The sequence below is a fragment of the Mastigoproctus giganteus genome, chromosome 5 (genome assembly GCF_048544385.1).
Source record: "Mastigoproctus giganteus isolate SK-2022 chromosome 5, ASM4854438v1, whole genome shotgun sequence".
In the NCBI taxonomy this organism is placed as follows: domain Eukaryota; kingdom Metazoa; phylum Arthropoda; class Arachnida; order Uropygi; family Thelyphonidae; genus Mastigoproctus; species Mastigoproctus giganteus.
The window spans coordinates 114166806-114191632 of NC_143579.1; the positions used below are offsets into that span (position 1 = coordinate 114166806).

A 24827-nucleotide genomic window follows, 5' to 3' on the forward strand; every position below is an offset into this window, starting at 1 on the left:
TTTTTTAAATTATTTTTAAAAAATTTATTTTATTATTTTTCTATACATTAAAATAATTTTCCTCCTAGTGATATTTATTCAGCCAATGGGAGAAGAGATAGTTGCGGGTTATGTGATAATACGTAACAAATACTAACAGGAGCTTTGTTTTACTATGATAAAACAAGCTTCTGTTTAAGCATAGTCATGTGCAATGTTTATCTAACATGACCATGCGGTACTATGCTTGATTTCCATATGTAACATATTTATGTATTCATAGCAAAGAGACAAACACAATGTCGAAAGCTTTTGTAAGTATTTTATTTTACTTTATCAAAAAAAGTGAGTGCAGGGGGCAAATCCCCCTAGTTTTTATTAATTTTTTTCTGTTGGCACAACAAACACCTTGGTCTTCTTTGCAACATATAGTTAATACTAATACACATAAGGGGTTATAAATTGAAAAAAAGGATAACTTTTTTCAATCCTTTTTAACTTTTTTAAAAAGGATAACTGTAATGCAATATTTGTACATCTGTCCTACAGATGTACAAATATTTCATTACAGCCAGTAAGAAACTCATTGTTGGAACAAACTACTGTGCTCTGATGTTGTAGAAGTGTGTAGTTTTGTTTTTTCTTTTCTTTTATAAGCTTACTTTCTTATATCATTTGCCACTACTAATATTAAGATAAAGAAGGGTAGTGTTCCAGGTACTGACTGCAAGCAATTTTTAAACACTGTTGATTACACTTATTAAATTATATCAAAAATTAAATATATCAAATCAAATCAATATATCAAATTATTAAATTATATCAAAGCTAAATTTTTCTTGCTTTAGTGTTAGCAAAATTTGTGATAATTTCATCACAGTCTATTTTGCTAGTAAGTACATGTTCAATTGAAAGGAGACATAGGTATAATGTGCATTCTTGTCCTGAAGTTGATCTCAAATATTTAACCCCAGGGGCTCACATCTGGTGAGTATGGGCTTGGCACGCCCAGGGTCCTAAGCTGGATATCATCATTCTTCTCTTTCTTGGTGATTCCCTTCTACTTCTCTCTCTGGGTAAATTTTTTTTTTTTTTACTTGTGCAGCAAAAGCTTCAGCTTCCTTGCACCATATAGCTAATAATAATAATAATTCTTAACAAGTTTTAACTTGCTAAAACTCCTTCCTGCAGTGGCTACTGTTGTTGAAATTGTAAGGAATATTTTAAGAGCTTTTTCAATATTTCGATAGGTTTCTTGTAACTCCCATTTAGCCGATGCATTAAAAATATCCCAGTAATATATTGTGTGGGAATTTTTGTTTTCTAATATTTCAATTATTTGGTGTTTAAAAATTTGATTTCAATTTTAAATTGGTCTTGATTAATTTTAAAGCATTTTTCTAACAATAAAATAGCTTTAGTTTCTAAATCTTCACTTGTCATTGAATGGAACGTTTCGCCAGTCGAAATATTTGTCTTCTACTATCTTTTTTAGGGATTCAAATTTTTAATTTAACTGCAATATAATACAATCAATTATTGCAAAACAACAAGAAATTTTTATTCCATTGAAGTTTGACGATTCATCTTCAGCAGGTACACCTGGCTTTTTTTTTGTTTTACCTTCCTCTTTTATACTTATACTCCAAGTTATAATGCCCACCTACCTAATATGACGTTGGTCCTCCCCGTGCAGCCAAAACACCTCGTACCCAGCGAGGCATGGACACTACAAGATTTCTAAATGTGTCTTGTGGTATCTGGTACCAACGTGTAACAAACAGATCCTTCAACTCCTGTAAGGTCCGTGGTTGAGATGCCGCAGATTGGAGTAGCTGTTCCAACACAAACCATAGATGCTCAATGGGATTGATGTCTGGGGAATTTGGAGGCCAGGGAATACCTGGAAGTCTTCCTCATGTTTTGCAAACTGGTCTCGAACAATCCGGGTGGTGTGGCATGGTGCATTATCCTGCTGAAAGACGGCACTGCCAGAGGGGAAGACCGCTGCCATGAAAGGGTGTACTTGGTCAGCAATGATGCTTACGTAGGTGGTAGATGTCAGAGTGCCTGGCACATGGATGACTGGACCCAGGGTATCCCAGCAGAACATCGCCCAAAGCATGACATTGCCAACACTGGCTTGTTTTCGTCCCACAGTGCATCCAAGTGCCATCACTTCCCCAGGTAAACAACACACATGTACCCGGCAATCCACGTGGTGAACAGGAAACGTGATTCATCGGACCAGACGACCTTCTTCCAATCACTCAAGTTCCAGTTTCGATGCTTGCGTGCCCATTGTAGGTGCTGTCGCCAGTGAACCATGATTAGCATGTGCACTCGGAGCGGCCTGCGGCAACGCATCCCCATTTTCAGCAGAGTTCGATGTACTGTGTGATGAGACACATTACTGCCGTCACCAGCAATCCAATTACCAGCAAGTTGTGCCACAGTTGCCACATACCATCCAGGAGAGCCTTTGCTCACCTCAAGCATCGATGAGCTGTGGTCATCCAACATCTTGCCGGCGGTTAATAGGTTAATAGGTTTCCTTCCTGGGACCACTTTTGGTAAGTACTACTAACGGCTGACCATGAGCACCCCACCAGCCATGCCGTTTCGGATATGCTCTGACCCAGTTGTCTGGCCATTACAATCTGGCCTTTGTCAAACTTGCTTAAGTTCGCTGCCTTTCCCACCTGAAGAACAAGAGTAACACTGATTAACAGAGCTCAGTACCCAACACATGCACGCACCGTAGTTAGCATTAGCATTTGTAGAGGCAAAGGATGGAAGAAAGCAAGCTTATGCAGCATCAGCATCCCCTTTCACTCCTCCATTCATTCCAAATGCCTGTCCAGCTCAGCCTTAAATTTATTTAGGCTGTCAACTTCCACAACAAAACATGGAAGTCTGTTCCACCAATCAACCACCCGCTGACTAAAGGCAAATTTCTGCACATCTATTCTAAAACTGTCTTTCCTCAATTTGAATCTATGCCCCCCTCAGGTTCTTAATCTGAGCAAGAAGAAGAAGAATACCATAATCATTCAGCTTGCTCAACCCATTCAAGGCCTTATACACCTCAATCAGCTCACTTCACAGATGCCTACTCTGTAGGTGCTGCAATTTGCAGAACTTAATCCTTTCTTTGTAAGAGCACCCCTTTGTTCCCATCACCAATCTTGTTGCCCTTCTTTGTATTCGTTCTAGCAACTCTACATCCTTCCTAAAATGAGGCCTCCAGACCTGTACACAGTACTCTAGGTGTGGCTTGACCATTGCCTTGTATAACGGGATAATCACATCCCTATCAGCAAAATTCCTATATATCTTTGACAAGACTTCATGACCTGCCAGGGCAGCCCGTCTGCACTGCTCAGCAAACTTCATATTTGACTGCACAATTATCCACAGGTCTTTTTCACTTTCCACTTCCCTGAGTGTAGTACCACACAGTTGGCAAGTTTCTCTTCTTTTATTGCTACCCATATGCAGTACTTTACATTTGTCTATGTTAAACTTCAGTTGCCACTTCTCAGCCCATCTGCCCAACTTATCTAGATCCTGTTGGAGTAGCATACTGTCTTTACTGTTGTTAACAACCCTGCCAACATTTATATATCATCTGCAAACTTGGGCATTAAACCTGATATACCTTCATCAATATCACTGATAAATATACAAAACAACAATGGCCCAACACCAAACACTGGGGAATTCCACTAATAACATTTGTACATGAAGAGCAGAGTCCATTGATTACCACTCTCTGTCGTCTCCCACTCAACCATCCATTTATCCATTCTAGGAACTTACCCTTAATGCCATACCTCTCCAATTTGTACAGCAGTCTTTCATGTGCAACAGTATCAAAAGCTTTCCTGAAATCCAAGTATATGATACCAAAATTACTTTTGGCATTCAGTTCTTCTGTGACCACATCATAGTATCCAATGAAACTGGTCAGACAAGACCTCCCTTTAACAAACCCATGCTGTGTCTTAACTATTACTGCAGTCTTTTCTAGATGATCCTCCAATGCTTCTTTAACCTTTATTTTCCCTGGAACACAAGTTAAACTAACAGCTCTATAGTTACTTGTGTCACCTTTTGAATCCTCCTTCGTGAATTGGTGATACATTTGCCTCTAAGGGTTTACATTTGGAGCTATGAGTTTGCTTACTTCCTTTGATGCCTTCTTTAATATAACAGCATAGATCCCATCCACCCCAGGTGGATGGGATCTATGCTGTTATACTTCCTGTTTGAGTAGCAGCATTTCAATTTTTAAGTAGTAAGCAGTTATTACAAAATCACTTAACTCCCTGTTAGAGGTTGATAAACTTCTGGCATTCCTCTCATTGAATAAGTCCTCATGTGTGAATGTAGATGCAAAATACTCATTCAGTTTATCAGCTACCTGAGCATGATCATCAATAGTCAACCCATCTATGTTACGTGGCCCAATCTGATTCATCCCTTTCCTTCTAGAGCTTACATAAGTAAAGAACTCTTTGCTGTTTTTCTTTGTATCCTTTGCCAAAGATTTCTTGTAATCTGCTTTCCCCCTACCTAACCTCTTTAGGTCAATTGCAGTTGCTTCGATTTGCATAACGACTCACTGGTTATAATGTTTTGGCTCATTGGTGTATCATTTTATATTCTTGTGAGGTCAGATGGCCTGAGGGTAATTCGCATCATTCAGTGATCAAATAGGTCACCGAGCTATGGAACATAAGCTATACTAAATAGCTCGGTGACCTATTTGATCACTGAGTGATGTGAGTTACCCAGAGGACAGCTAACATTAACTGCATACTTTGAAGGGTGTTCAATCAAAGGTGTTGTTAGTTGTGTGATTAGGATTGTTTGCTATTCTACTGGGTAAATAAACAAGTGTCAAGTTATCAGTAAGATCAAAAGCCTCAACATCCCTAACACATGGATCCAGACAACTAGAAAATTAAAAGCCTGCTGGAGCTATGAACATTAAAATTACCAAGTAAAATTAATTCACTGTTATGAAAGAAAGATTGGTGAATGTCAAGTTTCACAGAAAGAAAGGAAGTGAAAAAATAGGGTGGTTTTTTTGAGTTTAGAAAATGATAAATGCAACAAATAAGGGCACCTCCGTAGCCAGGTGGGAAGGAGCAGCAGCAACAGTGCGTAGCACATGCTTCTTGATTAGACCGGGGTTCGAGCCCGTCACCACCAAATACGGAGAATGTGGAAAGGTCAGGGAATGACCATCGCATATCCTGGAGCAATATGGCCTTAGTTGCTAATGCTCCTAAAAAACAACAACAACAACAGCAACAAATAAATTTAACAGATCAAAAGGAAATGTCTAAAAGTGATATTAGTACAGATATACACATAGAAATATATGGGGATCTCAGGGGAGGGAATCACACAGTAGAATTAAACAAACTGATAAGTGTGGTTGCAATAACTGATAATAGAGATTCTATCAGAAAAAATAAGTGGGCTTACCATTACCAGATTACAGATGAAGTTATCTGCTACCTAGATAACTTAGAAAGTAATATTTTAATCTATTTAGAAAAGAAAAAGGCTCTCTGTATATCTAGCTAAAATGAAAATTTTATTGCAAAATTTACATAAGTAACCTTTTGTACCTCAACAAAAGATCTCAAGTTTCTAGCAATACTTGAATATGTACTGAGGAGCACTACTTCTTCTTGTATCAGATTCCATACTTGAGTTACACTAACAAAAAGGGGCTGAAAATAAAGTTATGACTTTGTGAGTTTCAAATAAAAATATTACCTTTAATTAATGTTTTAAAATCCTTAGTATAATATAACTTTTTATGTCCAATTAAATTATAACAACATATGTATATGTTACAAACAAATCTGTATATTTATATTTATGCATTTTTATACATAATATGCATAAATATAAATATACAGATTATGCATATTTATGAATGTTATAATAAGGAAATATGAGAAAACAAAGGAAATATTTATTATTTAACATTTAAATACTAATAGTCAGTTCACAAAAACCACATTACTGACAATAATCACAATTTAATAATATGAAAATCACCGATTAAAAATTGTAAAAAAAAAAAAAAAAAAAAAAAAAATTTATACAAATACAAATTATAATCAAACATGCAAGTACTGTATTGGAATAATTTTATTTTTCTTTGCATGTGTATCAATCACTTCATTTATTAAATTTTCCGATAACTCATTTGGGCCTTCTAAGCTTACTTCATTCAATATCACAGTACAGATGAATATATAATAAAAAAGGTTATAAAAGGTATTGTTTATAGGTTGCGACCAAACCATCTTGTTTGCAGTATACAAAGGAAGAATTAGCCACAAGTAGACTCTTGCTGTGAAAAACAAAAATGAAGGAAATGTGAAAACCATAAGTGAAACTGCTGACGATTGAATTAGTGGCTGCAGTAGGCTCATCTTTCTGCCCAGACATTTAGCCTTCCCCTGAAAGCTGTGGGACACTTTATAATTACAATAGCATCTGTCAGGAACCAATTCTGATGAACCTATTTGCGGCCTGCAATCTTGTTTGTAATATACAAACAAAGAATTAGTCATAAGTAGACCATTTCTATGAAATACTATCAAGAGATGGTTTGTGTGAAAATAAAGGGAACCTGAAAACCATAAAACGAAAATGCAGACACTTGAAATAGTGGCTTTTAGTTACAATTTGTGTAGCCAGAAATATTGCCCATTTAATTATTTTGAAAATTTAGTGTCTTTTGAATTTTAGTGATTTATTTATTTTATTTTGTTATTAGTACCATCTAACAAGTACCACACTTAGTTGATGTGATTTTTTTTGTGTTGTGTTTATGTGACATAAATTTTTTTAATTCGTGTTTCATAAAATAAAAATTGCTATTTGTCAGTGGGGGGGGTTTTATTCCACTGGAGGTGAAAATCACCCCCAGTCACTCCCCTGGATTCAACACTGCCCATAGGTGCCTAGTCTCCAGATGCTAAACCGAAGATGTTTTTTGGTAAGAGCACTCTTTTGTTCCCTTCACCAATTTAGTTGCCTTTCTCTGCATCCATTTCAGCAGATCTACATCCTTCCTAAATTGAGGGCTCTACACCTGTATACTCAAGATGGTTTTGGTTTGTTATGGTGCAAAAATGACAAGGTTATATACAAAGAGATAATCACTTCCTTATCCATGAATGAAAAGTCTCTGTATATCATTGACAAAACCCTTGAACTGTCCTGGCAGCATGTTTACACTGTTCAGAGAATTTCATATTTACCCCATAATCGCAATTTCATATTCATTTCAATTTCATTTCATATTCACAATTACCACCAGGTCCTTTTCATTTCCCAATTCACTAAGTGTAGTACCACACAGTTGATAAGTTACTTTGGCATTATTGCTACTATGTGCAGTACAATGTATTTGTCGATGTTAAACCTCAACTGCCATTTCTTAGCAAATCAATCTAATTTTCCTAGATCTTGTTGCAGTAACTCACATTGATCACTGTCATTAACCACTCTCTTAATCTTTGTATCATCTGCAGACTGAGACATTAAGCCAGATACACTTTCATCAGTATCATTAATATTGAAAACAACAATGGGCCCTGCACTGAACTCCACAGGACTCTACTAATAACATTAGTCCATAAAGAGCACTGCCCACTGATAACTACTCTCTGTCTTTTTCCACTAAACCTCCCCTCATCCATAGCAGTAACTTGTCCTTAATGCCACATTGCTCCACAGCAGTCTTTTATTTGCAATAGTATCAAACGTTTTCTTGAAAGCCAAGTATATGATAAACTTATTTTTTGCATCCAGTTCCTTGGTCACTGCATCATTGTATCCAGTTAGACTGGTTATAAAAGACTGCCCCTTAACAGATCCATGTAGTGACTGAAGTATAATTATGTTCTTGTATAGGTGGTCCTGCATTACTTCTTTAACCAGTGACTCCATTATTTTCCCTGGACAGATGTTTAACTAATAGATCTGTAATTATTCATGTCACATTTTGATTCCCCTATATGAATTGGGGATACATATCTCCAGTCCACTGAGACATCCACTGAATCCAAGGATGCTCTCATAATTATGGCTAAGGGTTTGCTAACCTCCTTTGCTGCCTTCCTTAATATAATTGGACAGAATCCTTTCCCCAACCAGCATCTGTTTTATGTTTGGATTCAACAATTTCTCTTCCACTTACCTTTCCATCATCATCGCAAAATCATTTAGCTCCCCATTAAAGTGTGATAAATTTCTGGCATCATCTTTCATAAAGAATTGGTCATATGTGAATGTAGATACAAAAATACCTATTCAATTTCTCAGCAACCTTAACAGGGTCCTTGGCAGTTAACCAACTGACATCAAGTGGCCCAATGTGATTTCACCCATACCTTCTACAAGCATAGAAGTCTTTGCATTCTTTGCAAGAAACTTCTCATAATCTGCCTAAGATTGCTTAATTTCCTTTCAAACTTGATTACAGGTTGGTTTATATCTACTGTAAGCTTCTGTATCATCTGATAATTTCTGTATGTTCCATGCATTTTTCTTCTCTGCAAAGTGTCATTAGTTCATCTGTTATCCATTTAGGTCTAAGTCTTGAACGGTATTTCTTAGTTGGTATGAAACGCTTAGTAGCTTCAATGATTATTTCCTTGAATGCTTCCAATTTAGAATTTGCTGATAGCAACGTCATCAGTTGGTTCCACTACAAAGAATTTAAAAACTATCTGAAACCACAACTGTAGCCACCTTTACAAAAGCAAATGCCTTTCCCATTACTCTTGACAGTAGTTATATCTTTAACAAAATTCCACATTAAACTGTGATCATTGCCACCCAGCAGGTCCTTTACCCGCAGATTCTTAATGCATGAAGAATCACTGTTGATAACCAGATAAAGAGTATTGATTCCTCTTGTTGCTTCTCTGACATAGAAGTAACCCAATAAATCCACAAAAGTCTTGCTAGTCTGTGACTGGCTAACCCACAAATTGTAATCATCATCTGAAAAATTAAAATCCCCCATTATAAGACATTCTGATTTTCTGGCCTACTCTGTGATCATTCGTATATAAATGCATACACTAGTTGTAGTCCATTCAGCAACAACTATTATTATTATTTTTTGTTTTATGGAGTACAATTGATTTCTACTCTATTGAAGCCATGGGCAAACACAACCCACAGCTCTGACAGTACTCTGCTGCAACAGGATCTAAAAAAGTTGGGAAAAGGTGGGGTGAGAGGTGTCAACTGAAGTTTAACATTGACAAATGTAAAGTACTGCATATGGGAAGCAGTAACCCCAGATTAACGTATCAAATGTGTGGTACTACACTGACAGTGGTAGAGAGCGAAAAGGACCTAGAGATAATTGTGCAGGTAGATATGAAGTTTTCTGAGCATTGCAGATGGTCTGCAAGAGTAGTCATGGTGTCTTGTCAATGATATACATGAATTTTTCCAGGAGGGATAAGAAGGAGGTGATTATCCCCTTGTATAAGGCAATGGTCAGGCCACACCTTGAGTGCTGTATACAAGTCTGGAGGCCTCATTTTAAGAAGGATGTAGAGCTGTTGGAATGAGTACAGAGAAGGGCATCAAGATTAGTGAATGGAACAAAGGGTTGCTCTTACGAAGAAAGGCTTAAATTTTGCAAATTACAGTGTCTGGAGACTAGCACCTGCGAGGTGATCTGATTGAGGTGTATAAAGCTTTGAATGGTTTGAGCATGGTCGATGCTGATGGGATTCTTCCTCTTGCTCCGAATAATCGCCTGAGAGGGCATAAATTGAAATTGAGGAAAGACAGTTGTAGGATAGATGTGTGGATGTTTACCTTTAGCCAGTGGGTGGTTGATTATTAGAACAAACTTCCATCTGTCATTGTAGAAGTTGATAGCTTAAATAGATTCAAGGCAGAACTAGATAAACATTTGGAGCTAGTGGATGGGTGAAATGAGAAGGGTGGTGTTTTTTTTTTTTTGCTGATGTTATATGAGCTTGCTTTCTTGCATCATGTGCCTTTGCTAATGCTTCTCAGGATTCCAAGTTCTAGTATGTGCATACAGCAATAAGACAGTACATCATATAGTCCAACCTCCTCAAATTTTAGATAAATAACAATTTGAATAATGTACATATTTATATAACATATACACAGATTTCAGGCTGAAATTTATACATAGGTACTATAACACATGAATTGCATCATCTATAACACATATATGTATTAACTGTACTCATATATTCCTCATTAAATACAGTGGATTCTGGTTATTTGGGCCACCGGTTAATTGGGGCAGCCGTTTATTTGGGGCAAATCTTAAAAAACAGAACCCAATCAAGAAAATAGCCAGAGTTCACTTCGCTTAATTGGGACAAAATGCCATTTAATTGGGGCAGGAGACCGCACCACTGGAGATTACCCTAAGATTTTCTCTGACCGTACCACGTAGTTTGGCCGGATTTTTGGAGATCACAACCATAAAACAATAAAAACAATTAGCAGTCACCTGTTTATTGGGCTTTTCTGTTAGTGCAATCTATCGTAAACTCGATCTTATTGATTTTACTGACAGCTGGAATTCTGTGGGTTATTATTGTAAAATGTGCTTACACTTCCATGGAATCTTCAATCATATAAAAAAAATAATAATTTTCAGAATCTTCTCTTCATTACTATTTTTAAAGCTTTGTAACTCGTTACTCCGTTCCCACTTGCACATATTGTGTTCCTTGCAATTTGTGTGTGCAGTGTTTTTTGTTATTGATTGCTTATCTTTTTACTGTTTTAAATTTCAGCCCCCACCAACAAATGTCAGTGAACAGAAATGTCAACTAGTTTAGTTAGTATGTACATATTACAGTACGTATTAATTATTCTGATTATCACGTATATTCTTCCGAATTTCCCGTATCATTTAATTTTTTAATTGGTAAGGTAATAAAGGGTAAATTTGTGCTTAATATATCTTTACTTTTATAGCCTGTAGATAACATTCCTCCTATTTTCGCTAATTAGAATCGCTGTTTAATAGAATTAAAATTCAATTCACAAACGTGATCACAATGACCGGCGCTTACTGCACATCGTATAGTGAACGGTACTTTACTATGGCGAGTTCGTCATAACGTGATTTGATTGTACAGTGAACTAATTGTAAAGGGGGGGTACATTGTATTTTTAACTACTGTATTTATGTGAAACTTCGGATAATTGGGGCAGCCGCTTAATTTGGCCAAAATGCACTAGTCCCGATGTGTCCCAAATAACCGGAATCGACTGTATAATTTACAGTAGTTAACACTTTGTTTTTTTTTTTTTAAATTGGGAATTACACATAATAAATAAGAATTTTCATCTGTTACTTAGGTTGTGGTTCTTCCATTTATAGATTTCTTACATATGACCTTATAACAGCAAGCTCTTACTTACTAACTACACACTTACATACAACCATATTAATTTACTTGTTTACCTGTTACATAACTGGGTTCTCCTTTCTCACTCAATTGGTTCTCCTAAATTTTCCACCACAGTTAACTGGAGTAATTATATATGCTACCATGTTTGCTTTCTGCTATGCATATGGATAATTTATTATTAATTCCCCTTTTTCTTTCTTTTTATCCCATTTCATATCCCTACATCATTTCATGGATTATCACAATCTATTCACCCAACATAATGACTTGACCAGTATATTACCAAAATTTTCCTTTTTGAAAGTACAGTAGATCGTCCTGAAATATCCTCATAATACTGCACTGCATAGAACAAATTTGACCCAATTCTGGGAGTTAAAGGTAAACACAATTGTTATGTTTTTAAATAGAAGTTTTACTTCCATACACTGTTTAACTGTTCACTTAGACCAGTGATTCCCAAACTACTGAGATCTACAGACCCTTTCAAATATCAAAAAAAGTTTGCAAACCCCTATATCTACGGACCCTTTCAAATATAAAAAAAAGTTTGCAAACCCCTATATATAACATATGCATGTGTTATAAGCATGTGTGTGTATATATATATTAAATATAAAATAAAATATCAGTGAGTTAAAAATGGGAGGAAAAGCGGAAAAATAAAAATATGACAAATGCACCAGAGCATGCAAAGCAGCAGCAAAGGATGCAGATGAATATATATATATATATAACCCCAGGGGCTCACATCTGGGTGTGCCAAGCCCATATCACAATCTGGATTGTGATATGGGCTTGGCACACCCAGGGTCCTGAGTTGGATATCATCATTCTTCTCTTTCTTGTTGATTCCCTTCTACTTCCGACTCTCTCTCTCTCTCTGGGTAATTCAGAAATTTTTTTTGGCTGGTACAGCATAAGCCTCAGGCTTCCTTGCACCATATGGCTAATAATAATAATAATAAGAAGAAAGTGTATGAGACTACAAGTACAAATTTCAGACAGTACTAGAGGCTCCAACCCATAAGCTTTACTGGGACCACACCATAATAACAGATAGGACAATCCTGCAAAACAGACCGGACATAACCCTTGTGGACAAGAAGGAAAAGACTACCTATCTGATTTTGCTGTATCCAACACTGGCAACCTGCAGAAAACCCATGGGGAAAAAATCAGGAAGTAGACGAACCTAAGACAGGAGATCAAAGAGATGTGGCATATGCAACAAGTAACGACCATCCTGATCATCGTATCAACCACAGGTATGGTGCCAAAGACCCTACATAACAGCCTAGAAGCAATAGGCCCCCTAGCGAACACCTACAAGGAACTCCAGAAGTCTCAATCCTGAACACCTGTAGGATAGTCAGAGAGTTCCTCGACCAACAGTAACACCAGACATAGCAACAACCACCCTGTGTACTTGGTAGCAATACCCGTCACGAGGTGGAACCCTCAATCAGGGAGAAATAATATAAGAGCAATAATAATAATAATATATGCATATTATAAGAAATATAACCTTGTGGGTAGTACAGTTGGTATAACCACCATCCTCTCCACATCCTACTTTTTATTCTTGGCTTTTGGCATTCTGTGTAACTTACACTTCCATCTTTACATTTAACTGTTATATTTCTTATAATATGCATATGGTTGGCCACCGCTTTTCAGGCCCTCTGGAACTGGTATATGGATCCTCAGGGGTTCACGGATCCCAGTTTGGGAAACGCTGACTTAGACAAAATATATTATTCACAGTTCGGAATACGTTTGCTAATAGAGACTTCTTACCAGTGATGAGAAGCTAAGCTTCAAAGCAGCTGTTCTGGTTGTATCTCAGATTTTTAAATATAGCAGATCCACCTATTCAAGTGATATGATTTAAAAAATATATTAATAACTTAGGCAGAACTGAGTATATTTGTATATGTATCTAAGTTGAACATAAACCCAACCTCAACACTTGATCTTCAATGAGAGCAGAACGTCTCTGCATGATTAAAATTGAATGCATTTAATGCATATGAATTTTGATTTTATTTCATATATGCAGAAATTTCATATATGCAGCAACTCCAATTTTTCAAGTATTCCATATGTTGGTATTTCTCATTATGAGTTCCACAATTAGTTTGACCTTGATTTTTCAGTGTTTAAAATCGCCATGTGTATAAAATATTTTTTCATTTCAAGATCATATATGGACATCTTTATATTTGGAAAATACAGTACTTTATATCGGCTGCAGATAGCAATTATGCCAATTTCAAGTATTGTATCTGTAGAAGTGGTGAGAAACCAATAAAAAGATAAAAAAAAAAAAAAAACACTCACCATGCTACAGCACTTATGACAATATCAAGTATATAATTTACTTTAACGAAACTTGAAGAAGATAAATTTTTATGAAAACTGAACAGAATGGTAACATTTTAAATTCAATTAAATTTTTTTTTTTTTTTAAATTCATAGAAGTATAGGAAAGTTATTAAAGTTAGAGTGATATGCTATAATTTCTGAGGTTGCAATGTTACTCCAAATGATACTGTGCTGTTAAATATTAGTTTCTCAAAATGTTCAGGAATCTCTGAAGGAATTAAAAATTTAGATACAGTATTGGGCATGGAACAGTTACACAAAAACAAAAAGTTATGAAAGCTGAAAATGACACAGACAATTTAGAGCATAGATTAAATAATTAAAAGGAACAAGTTAATAAATTTGTATAGCTGTAGAAAGATTATGCCCAGCCATGTTCTGCACTGTCTGAATATAGTCATGGCATAATCTTTCTACAACATATGCCCTACTGGAGTTGTATAACATTAAGTTTCAGAAAGGTAGATTTTTCAAAATTTAGGGAAAAATTAACTACATTGTGAAACTAGCATACTGTCATTGTAGTACTACTACCATGAGAGGGCAGCAGAAAAGCAGGTTTTGCATGAAGGTAGTTAAAGATCACATTAAGCCACTAAGCATCATGGCAAGGGACAAGAATATTAATAAAAGTTTTTTAATATTCTTGTCCCTTAATTAACATGTTAAATTGTCTTTAATAAATAACTTAATAGTTTTAGTCACATTTGTTAGTTTCTTTTAATTTCAGCAAGAAACTCTGTAAATCATGATTTAATACATGCAGAAGCATTGTATTGGTGATTTGGCACAAATACCATATCTCATGACTTATACAGTAGTGTGTGGTAGGGAAATTCTAGTGTTTTAATTGTTAATTGTGGTTAGTTTGAATCACGTAGGTTGGCATTAGTCAGATATTTTATTATCTGTTATAATTAACTTATTATTTTACAAACAAAACAGCATAGCATAATACATATAATGCAATTCATATAACATAAACTTGATTGTCTAGTATGTATTATTGCTGCATAACTGGTGAAATAGTCTAAGAATATATAAATTCATACACCGACCATTGAATAAAATTTAAAATTTAATATGACTACAATCTTTACACAAAAAAAAAAAAAAAAAAATATTTACAATAAACTATTACGGAATGCTAAAAACTGTAATAAAAGATCATTTACCATAAAATTTGCTAAAATATAAAACATTAAAAGCGCTAAAAATCTGAAGCTTTCGGGAGCGTTAGCTCCCTTCTTCAACAGTGATATGACTTCCTGCAACATCTCCTTAAGTAGCAGGCTCACGGTACCTCCACACGTGGTATTTCTCCATGTGGTTCAATCGGCACATGGTCAGAACTGGAAGCGGAAAATCGTTCATCCGACCTTAATATAATTGTTTCAAAGATAGGATTAATACGTATACCTCTATCTCTGTTTATTGTATTCCTACTGGATGAACTAATCTGTAAACCCTCGAGCCATTTACGCTCCCAGTATCCATGTGCACGATCCAAAATAATAGCGTCCTCCGGGGAGATTTGATGATTTCTTTGCCACGTTCCCGAGACATTTCCGCTTCCAGTTCTGACCATGTGCCAATTGAACCACGTGGAGAAATACCACGTGTGGAGGTACCGTGAGCCTGCTACTTAAAGAGATGTTGCAGGAAGTCATATCACTGTTGAAGAAGGGAGCTGACACTCCCGAAAGCTTCAGATTTTTAGCGCTTTTAATGTTTTATATTTTAGCAAATTTTATTGTAAATGATCTTTTATTACAGTTTTTAGCATTCCGTAATAGTTTTATTGTAAATATTTTTTTTTTTTTTTTTTTGTGTAAAGATTGTAGTCATATTAAATTTTAAATTTTATTCAATGGTCGGTGTATGAATTTATATATTCTTAGACATGAGTTTTCCCGACCTCAGAGGCCTCTTTCAGGATATGGTGAAATAGTGTTATTATCGCATTTATGTGTTAGTTTGGTGTAGTATTCTCAATTATGCTGAATTTAAATGGAAATCATGCTACAGACTGGGGCAAAAAAGCAATGAGCTTGAAGCAGTGGGAGTGCTGTGGCACAGTGGAGAACTGAACAGGATAATTCTCCTGTGAATTATAGCCTGAAGAAATTTGCTGTTCATGCAATGTTTGAGGACCTTCTGTCTTTGAGTGTGCTCAAAGACAGAAGGTTCTCAAACAAAGGATGTCTTTGAGTGTGCTCAGTGTAAAGGGTGTGTAGAAATGAGGTGCCACCTGAGCATTGTGATGGGCCTTTATGACAGCTTGAAGAGTAGGGTGGATGCCCTTGAAGGTATTAAAAAGGGGACCCATCAAGCACTCAGCTGACCAACTCAATGCCAGGGCTCACACTTCAGCATCAGGAAACACAGAGGTAATCCCCAGGACAGAATCCCATAGGAGGTATCTATTATTAGTGACTATTGTCAGGAAATTGGGAATAGAACCAGGGTATGTCTGCCAGGGGTAAAAGTTGATGATGTAGAGCAATGTTGGAAAAACAGTTGTGTTAGGATTAAATTTAAGTGTCAGCAATTCTACCCAGACAAGATAAGAGAGAGTATATGCTATGAGCCTTGTTAATCAATTTGGCTCTAGAGATAGATTGTGCATAACTCATGGGGTAGAATTTTTTTCAGCATAGTCAAATGCTTGTTAACAGGAGAGACTGCTTCTCCAGGAATGGGATGCATTTAAATAGAAAGGGTGTAAGAATATTTATTGTTGCTATTGAAGCAGCATTATGTGTGACTTTGCCACCAGGTAGCAGCCAACACTGGGTTGACTATCACAATGTAGTAGTAGTAGTGGCATGTGATGCAAGAAAGAAAGTGTATGAGCTTATGCAGCATCAGCCAAAAAAAAAAAAATCACACCATTCCCTCCAAATGCCTGTCCAGTTCCTCCTTAAATTTATTCAACCTATCAACTTCCACAATGACAGATGGAAGTTTGTTCCAGCAATTAACCACCCGCTGGCTAAAGGCAAATTTCCGCACATCTATTCTACATCTGTCTTTTCTTAATTTGAATTTATGCCCCCTTAGGTTCGTAATCTGAACAAGTGGAAGGATCCCATTAGAATTCAGCGTACTCAACCCATTCAAGGCCTTATACACTTCAATCAGATCACCGCGCAAGTGCCTAGTCTCTAGCCACCGCAATTTTCAGAACTTAAGCCTCTCTTGGTAAGAGGATCCCTTCATTCCCCTCACCAATCTTGTTGCCCTTCTCTGTACACACTCAAGTAAATCTACATCCTTCCTAAAATGAGGCCTCCAGACCTGTACACAGTATTCAAGGCGTGGCCTGACCATTGCCTTATACAGAGGGATAATCACCTCCTTTTCCCTGCTAACAAAATTCCTATATATCATTGACAAAACCCCATGACCTGCCCTGGCAGCCTGTCTGCATTGCTCAGAAAACTTCATATCTAACTGCACAATTACTCCCAGGTCTTTTACATTTTCTACCACCTTAAGTGTAGTACCACACAGTTGGTATGTTTCTCTGGGGTTACTTCTACCCATATGCAGTACTTTGCATTTGTCAAGGTTAAACTTCAGTTGCCACTTCTTAGCCCATCTGCCAAAATTATCTAGATCCTGTTGCAGTAGCACACTGCCATTACTGTCATTAACAACCCTGCCAACCTTTGTATCATCTGCAAACTTCGACATTAAGCCTGATATACCTTCATCAATATCATTGATAAATATACAAAACAACAGTGGACCTAACACCGAACCCTGTGAGACTCCACTAATAACATTAGTCCAAGAAGAGCAGCATCCATTGATTACCACCCTCTGTCTTCTCCCACTTAACCATCCTTTTATCCATTGTAGCAACTTACGCTTAATACCATTCTGCTCCAATTTGTACAATAGTCTTCCATGCGCAACAGTGTCAAAAGCTTTCCTGAAATCCAAATATATGATATCAAAATTATTTTTTGCATCCAGTTCCTTTGTAACCACATCATAATATTCTATCAAATTTGTCAGACAAGACTTTCCCTTAACAAATCCATGCTGTGTCTGAATTATTGCTGCAGTCTTGTCTAGATCTTGCAATGCATCTTTAACCAGTGACTCCATTATTTTACCCGGAACAGAAGTTAAACTAATTGGTCTGTAATTACTCGTGTCACCCTTCGATCCCCCTTTGTGAATTGGAGATACATTTGCACATCTCCAGTCCGTGGGAACCTCCCCTGAGTCCAAGGACGCTCTCATAATTATGGCTAAGGGTTTGCTTAGTTGCTTTGCCGCCTCCTTTAATATAACTGGATAGATCCCATCCACCGCAGGTGCCTTTCTTATGTTTAACTTGAACAATTTCTCCTCTACTTTGCTTTCAGTTATTCCAAAATCATTAAGTATCCTGCTACAATTTGATAACCTTCTGCCTTTTTCAAACCTTAATAATTCCTCTTGTGTGAATGTAGATGCAAAATACTCATTCAGTTTGTTTGCTATCTGAGCAGGATCATCAACAGTCGAACCATCAATATCAAGTGGACCAATCAGATTCATCCCTTTCCTTTTAGAGTTTATATAAGTAAAGAAATCCTTTCTGTTTTTCTTAGCATCTTTTGCCAAGGATTTCTCGTAATCTGCCTTCGCCTGCCTAACCTCCTTTGTCACCTGATTACAGACTAGCTTATACCTGCCATAGGCTTCTGAGTCGCTTGATAATTTATATGCATCCCATGCATTTTTCTTCTCAATTACGAGTCTCATTAGTTCATTAGATAACCATTTAGGCCTAAACCTTGAACAACATTTCTTAATAGGTATGAAACTTTTAGTAGCATCCACGATTAATTCCTTGAATGCTTCCCACTTAGAATTTACTGTTGGTAACATCATCAGTTGATCCCACTGTACAGAATTTAAAAACTGTCGGAGACCACTGTACTCACCTTTACGGAAGCAAAAACCCTTTCCTTTACCCCTGATGGTAATTAAATCTTTAAGTAAATCCCACATCAGTACACTGTGATCACTGCCACCTAGTGGTTCCTTTATCTGCAAATTCTTAATACATGAATGATGACTGCTGATAACCAGATCGAGAGTATTACCCTCTCTGGTTGCCTCTCGAACATGCTGCTACAGAAAACAATCATCCAATAAATCCACAAAATTCTGACTAGTGTGTGAGTGACCAACCCACAAGTTCCAGTCCTTATCTGGGAAGTTAAAATCCCCCATTATAAGACATTCCGATTTACTAGCCCACTCTATTTCTCTGTACAATTGTTCACTGTACTCATTCGAGTCATTAGGCCTATAACACACTCCTACTCTTATTTTTGCTTTCGCAGTGCTTATGTCACACCAAACTGACTCAACAGTGCACTGTTCATCTATATGTATGTGCAATTATACACTGATCCTGCGACTGCTGGAAGTAGTTCAATAATGATGGGTGTCAGCATAAAACAATCCCATACCCAGCATGCCCAATCCTGTGTACCAGCAAAAAAAAAAAAAAAAAAAAATTAACAGTGGTTGTTTTCAACTTGTGTTTCAGGTTGAAAAGACCCAATTTAGGTCAAAAGTAGCTATTCTATGTACATAATTTACATATAGATCATCCGGTCATCTATAGGCCATCATACGGGCCATCCAGTCATCACTGGTCAGTAAAACCAAAATTAGCAGGCATTCTGCAAATTGTTCAAGTTAAAAGGCAAGTCTTGCCTTTATCTACAACCGTGGTTCTTTCCCAGTCAATTCTTCAAGGTGGGCTCCAACTAGAAGTCAAAGATGAAATACACCTACAGAAACAGTTCTAGAAGTTTTATAGAAGTATCCAGGTTTCTGATCTATATATCGGTTCCAAAAACATTTTGACAGCACTTTAAAAACTCTGTGAAAACACTTAAAAACACTATCACTAAGAAGATCCAGTCTGGAAGAGAATAGTTCTTGTAATAACTGTAGATATCAGAACTTGTAGTTCCACAGCTGTAATCAGGTCTTTGAACAGTCAAACAGTTCAAAATTCAGTTAAAATCACTTAATTTGCTCTTAGAAACACTTATAATACAGTCAATGGTGAAATCGAGGTAGTGGCCATGTTAACCAGTCTGATGACCATTGAAACCAATTCATAAAATATCAAATTTGAAAGTTTCTGTATTTCTTTCAAATTTGATATTTTTCAAAAAATATCAAATTTGAAAGTTTCTGTATGACTGATAACAGTCCATCAAAAGGGGCTAGAAAATTCATATAAATTAAGTAATTTAATTTGGTTGCTAAGTTACAAATATGGGCCAGATGGTCCCAAAAACTAAAGACATATGGCATTCTGAAGTCTAGTAGATTTACAGCCCAAAGCAGCCAATTGCTGTAATTCATTTCTAGATCAATGACAGTTTTGCACACTTGGAGCCCAATAGGCTCATATATACAATCTTGTAGGTTATTTAAACCCATATTTCCCAAAGTTAATCTAAATTCCAGGCTGTCCAATGCCAGCAAGGTATTCAAGAGGAAAACCCAGTCCAGCTCCTCTAATAGGCAGTCACATGAAAGCAATTAGGATATTAGAATCAACCCTCCAAGAGAATTTTAATCTCTGATTTGTATCCTTCATATCTTGTAAATCTTAATCTAAAGTAAATTCAACCATCTTGTCTACATTCAAATTACTCTATAATACAATATAAAAGTGCTTACACACCTTGAACAAGACATCAGGATCTTTGAGTGGTCAGAGACCTCAATTCAAGTCTTTTGTGAAAACAGCTGTTGAGAAAATTTGTAAGGCATTGAAGTTTCCAGCATTCTCAACAGAATGCTTATATTGTCATCTGAAAGATTTGAGACAAGACTAACGAGACCCATCCTAAGTTGGGAAGATTGTGGACAGTGTAACAGGACATGGTCCTAAGTCTCCTGGCTGCCACATGTGCACTGCAGGTCTGGCTCTAGCCCATGCTCAAAAAGCTTGGCTCTGAGGGAACCATGTCCCATTAACAGATACAATGTAATCATAGATGGAGTGAGCCACAAGTAAACTCCAGGAGTTGTTAGATAGTCCATTTGCATGATATATCTCTTAGTTACCTGAATTCACTTTCTTCCCAGCTAATGGGAGTGCTATGGCACAGGGAAGAACTGAGGGGGGGGGGTGCAGTTGCCCTCTGAATCACAGCCTTTTAAAATGCAGTGCTTGCATGACGTTTGTGGAGCAATCGGGTACGGGACATGATATTGCCATGGAGGATGTCTTTGTGTGTGCACGAAGTAAGGAAATCAGGCGACAACTCAGCGTTCTTATGGGCCTATATGAGAGCTTGAAGGACAGGGTGGATGCCTTCGAAGGATCTAAATTGAGGGGCCCATCAAGTACTCAGCTGCCCACATCAAAGCCAGAGCTTGCACTTGGTCATCATGCAACACAGCGGCAACCCCCAAGGCAGAATGCTCTGGTCCCACAGAAACTAGTAGTTGTTGGTGACTCTGTTGTCAGGGAAACGGGGAACATGCTTTGTAAAAAGAATAGGTAGGACAGGACCAGGGTATATCTGCCAGGAGCAAAGGTTGATGACGTTGTGCGGATATCATCTTTTAAGGGCACAAAAGGTGATATAATTGTACACGTTGGCACTAATGAGTAGGAGACCGGCAGAATTACTTAACAAGTACAGATCACTGTTGAAAAAAAGCCGGGAATTAGGGTTGAATTTGAAAGTGTCTGCAATTCTGCGCAGACACGATAGGAGGGAGTATATGATGAGAGCCTTGTCGATGAATTTGGCCCTGGAAAGATTGTGCAAGGCTCAAGTGGTAGAATTTTTTTCAGCCTGGTCTGTACTTGTTAACAGGAGAGACTGCTTCTACAGGGATGGGATACACTTAAATAGAAAGGGTGCAAGAATGTTTGCTGATGCTATCGAGGCAGTGTTAGGTGGGTCGGAAAACTGCTAGCTTGGGGGGATGCACGGACTGATAGATTAACAGTAGCCACTGGCAGAGGTGAAAGTGATTCTTGCACTGCTTCTATTGGAATGAGCAGCAGCCTGGAAAATAAGATGCAGGATATTTCAGAGGCTGCTGGGAGTCATTGCAGTACAAGTAAACAAATGGGTTGTGTTAGGGTAGCTAAGAATAGGAACAGGTGCATGTATACTTGCGTGTACACCAGTGCTAGGAGTTTGGTAAATAAATTTGATGAATTTGGGGTATTGCTCAAAACATCAAATGCAGATATTGTTGGGATATCAGAGACATGGTGTCACACAGATATAAGGAATGCAGAACTGGAATAACTGGAATTTGGGGAGTACAATGAGTAAGAAAGGATAGACAGGATAAGAAGGGAGGAGGGGTTGTGCTATTAGTTAAGAAACACATAAAATCCAAGGAAGTGAAGCCAGTCGACATCACTGGACAGTGCAGTGTCGAGTCAGTTTGGTGTGACATAAGCACTGGGAAATCAAAATTGAGAGTAGGAGTGTGGTATAGGCCTAATGACTCTGATGAGCATAATATGGAACTGTACAGGGAAATAGAGTGGGGCCAGAAAATCAGAGAGTCTTATAATGGGGGATTTTAATTTTCCAGATACTGACTGGAATTTGTGGGTTGGTCACTCACACACTAGCAAGGTTTTTGTGGATTTATTGGATGATTGTTTTCTACATCAGCATGTTTGGGAAGCAACTAGAGGGAGTAATACTCTTGATCTGATTATCAGTAGTGATTCTTCATGCATTAAGAATCTGCAGATAAAGGAACCACTAGGTGGCAGTGATAACAGTGTGCTGAAGTGGGATTTACTCAAAGAGGTAACTACCATTAGGGGTAAAGGGAAGGGTTTTTGCTTTCGTAAAGGTGACTACAATGGTCTGAAACAGTATTTAAATTTTATACAGTGGAACCAACTGATGATGTTACCAACAGCAAATTCAAAATGGGAAGCATTCAAAGAACTTATCTTGGAAGCTACTAGGCTTTACATACCAACTAAGAAATATTGTTCGAGGTTTGGGCCTAAGTGGATGCAAGATGAATTAATGAGACATATGGCAGAGAAGAAAAATCCATGGGATAATATAACTTAATGGGTGAGGAAGCCTATGATAGATAAAAGCTGGTCTGTAACCAAGTCACAAAGGAGATTAGACAGGCAAAGGCAGATTATAAGAAATCCTTGGCAAAGGATGCAAATAAAAACAGACAAGAGTTCCTTATCTATGTAAGCTCTAGAAGGAAAGGAATGAATCAGATTGGTCGACTGGATATTGATGGTTCAACAGTTGAGGATTCTGCTCGTGTGGCTAACAAACTAAACGAGTATTTTGCATCTACATTCACACATGAGAAGTTATTCAGGAAGGGGAATGCCAGAGGTGAAGTAAACTCTGGCAGTCAGCTAGATGATTTTGTAATGTTTGTTGTTTGTTATTTAGGAGCATTAGCAACTAAGGCCATATTGCTCCGGGGATATGCGATGGTCATTCCCTGACCTTTCTGCATCCTCCCTATTTGATGGTGACAGGTTCGAACCCCGGTCTAATCAAGACGCATGTGCTATGCACTGCTGCTCCTTCCCACCTGGCAAAGTGATTTTGTAATAACTGAGAGGAAAGTGTAGGAGAAATTGTTGAGGATAAACATAAAAAAGGAACCTGGGGTGGATGGGATCTATCCAGTTATATTAAAGGAGGCAGCAAAGGAAGTAAGCAAACCCTTAGCCATAATTATGAGAGCTTCTTTGGACTGGAGATGTGAAAATGTGACCCCAATTCACAAAGGAGGATCAAAGGCTGACACAAGTAATTATAGACCTGTGCGTTTAACTTCTGTTCCAGTAAAATTAATTGAGGCACTGGTTAAAGAAGCACTGCAGGATCATCTAGACAAGACTTCAGTTATAGCACAGACACAGCATGGTTTTGTTAAGGGAAAGTCTTGCCTGACCAATTTGATTGGATCCTATGATGTAGTCACAAAAGAACTGGATGCAGGGAATAACTTTGATATATATTTGGATCTTAGAAAGACTTTTGATACTATTGAACATGGAAGACTGCTGCAAAAATTGGAGCAGTGTGGCATTGGAGGCTGTTTGTTTGTTTGTTATTTGGTTTTTAGGAGCATTAGCAACTAAGGCCATATTGCTCCGGGAAATGCGGTGGTCATTCCCTGACCTTTCCGCATCCGCTGTATTTGGTGGTGACAGGCTCGAACCCCGATCTAATCAAGAAGCGTGTGCTACGCACTGCTGCTCCTTCCCACCTGGCTACAGAGGCGCCAGCATTGGAGGCAAATTGCTGCTATGGATAAAGGGTTGGTTGAGGGGAGAAGACAGAGAGTGGTAATCAATGGACTCTGCTCATCGTGGACTAATGTTATTAGTGGAGTCCCTGAGGTTGGTTGGTTGGTTGTTGTTGGGTTTTTTTGGCGCAAAAGCAACTTTGGCCATATTGCGCCTATCTATTAATGTTTAGTGACAAGGACGTTTCTATTTCTTAAATATGATTTATATCTGGTCAAAATATCCTATTAATTTTAAATATGTAAATATATTTTCAATGTTGGAGTTATCGCCTAGGATTTGTGATAAGGTCAGAGATTCTTGGAAATTTATAGGGAGATGGAAGGCTGATTGTCGTGCCATGTGGTATTGTGGACATTCTATAAGGAAATGTTTTACAGTGAGTTGACAAGAACAGTGAAGGCATTCTGGAGGATTTGCTTTGGTGAGTAAATAATTGTGCATAAGATGTGTATGTCCAATGCGTAATCTGGATATAATGACTTCTTCATGCCGATTCTTGCGAAGACTCGATTTCCATGGCTGTAGCTCATGTTTTATTTGAAACAGTTTATTGTTTAATTCATTTTGCCACATTTGTGACCACTGATTGTGGAGAGACTGTTTTATGATTGGTCTGTAATCGGTATATGGAACTTTGCAAAACCTTTAGTTTGTGTTTGTAGGAT

The 24827-nt window shown here is 37.4% G+C and overlaps 1 protein-coding gene across 7 annotated transcripts in view; it reads right to left on the reverse strand.

The window, feature by feature from the left end:
• The window catches only part of LOC150085649 (cilia- and flagella-associated protein 206), a 465016-nt gene that overhangs the window by 158377 nt on the left and 281812 nt on the right, over positions 1–24827 (reverse strand). For 6 of the 7 annotated variants that reach the window (XM_090373411.1, XM_090373412.1, XM_090373415.1 and 3 more), the window contains one exon: positions 5625–5729. The exons of the other annotated variant lie outside the window; for it this stretch is intronic. In XM_090373411.1, coding sequence (XP_090229537.1) covers positions 5625–5729 — 105 coding nt within the window. The remainder of the gene's footprint in view (positions 1–5624; positions 5730–24827) is intronic. 7 annotated transcript variants of the gene reach the window in all.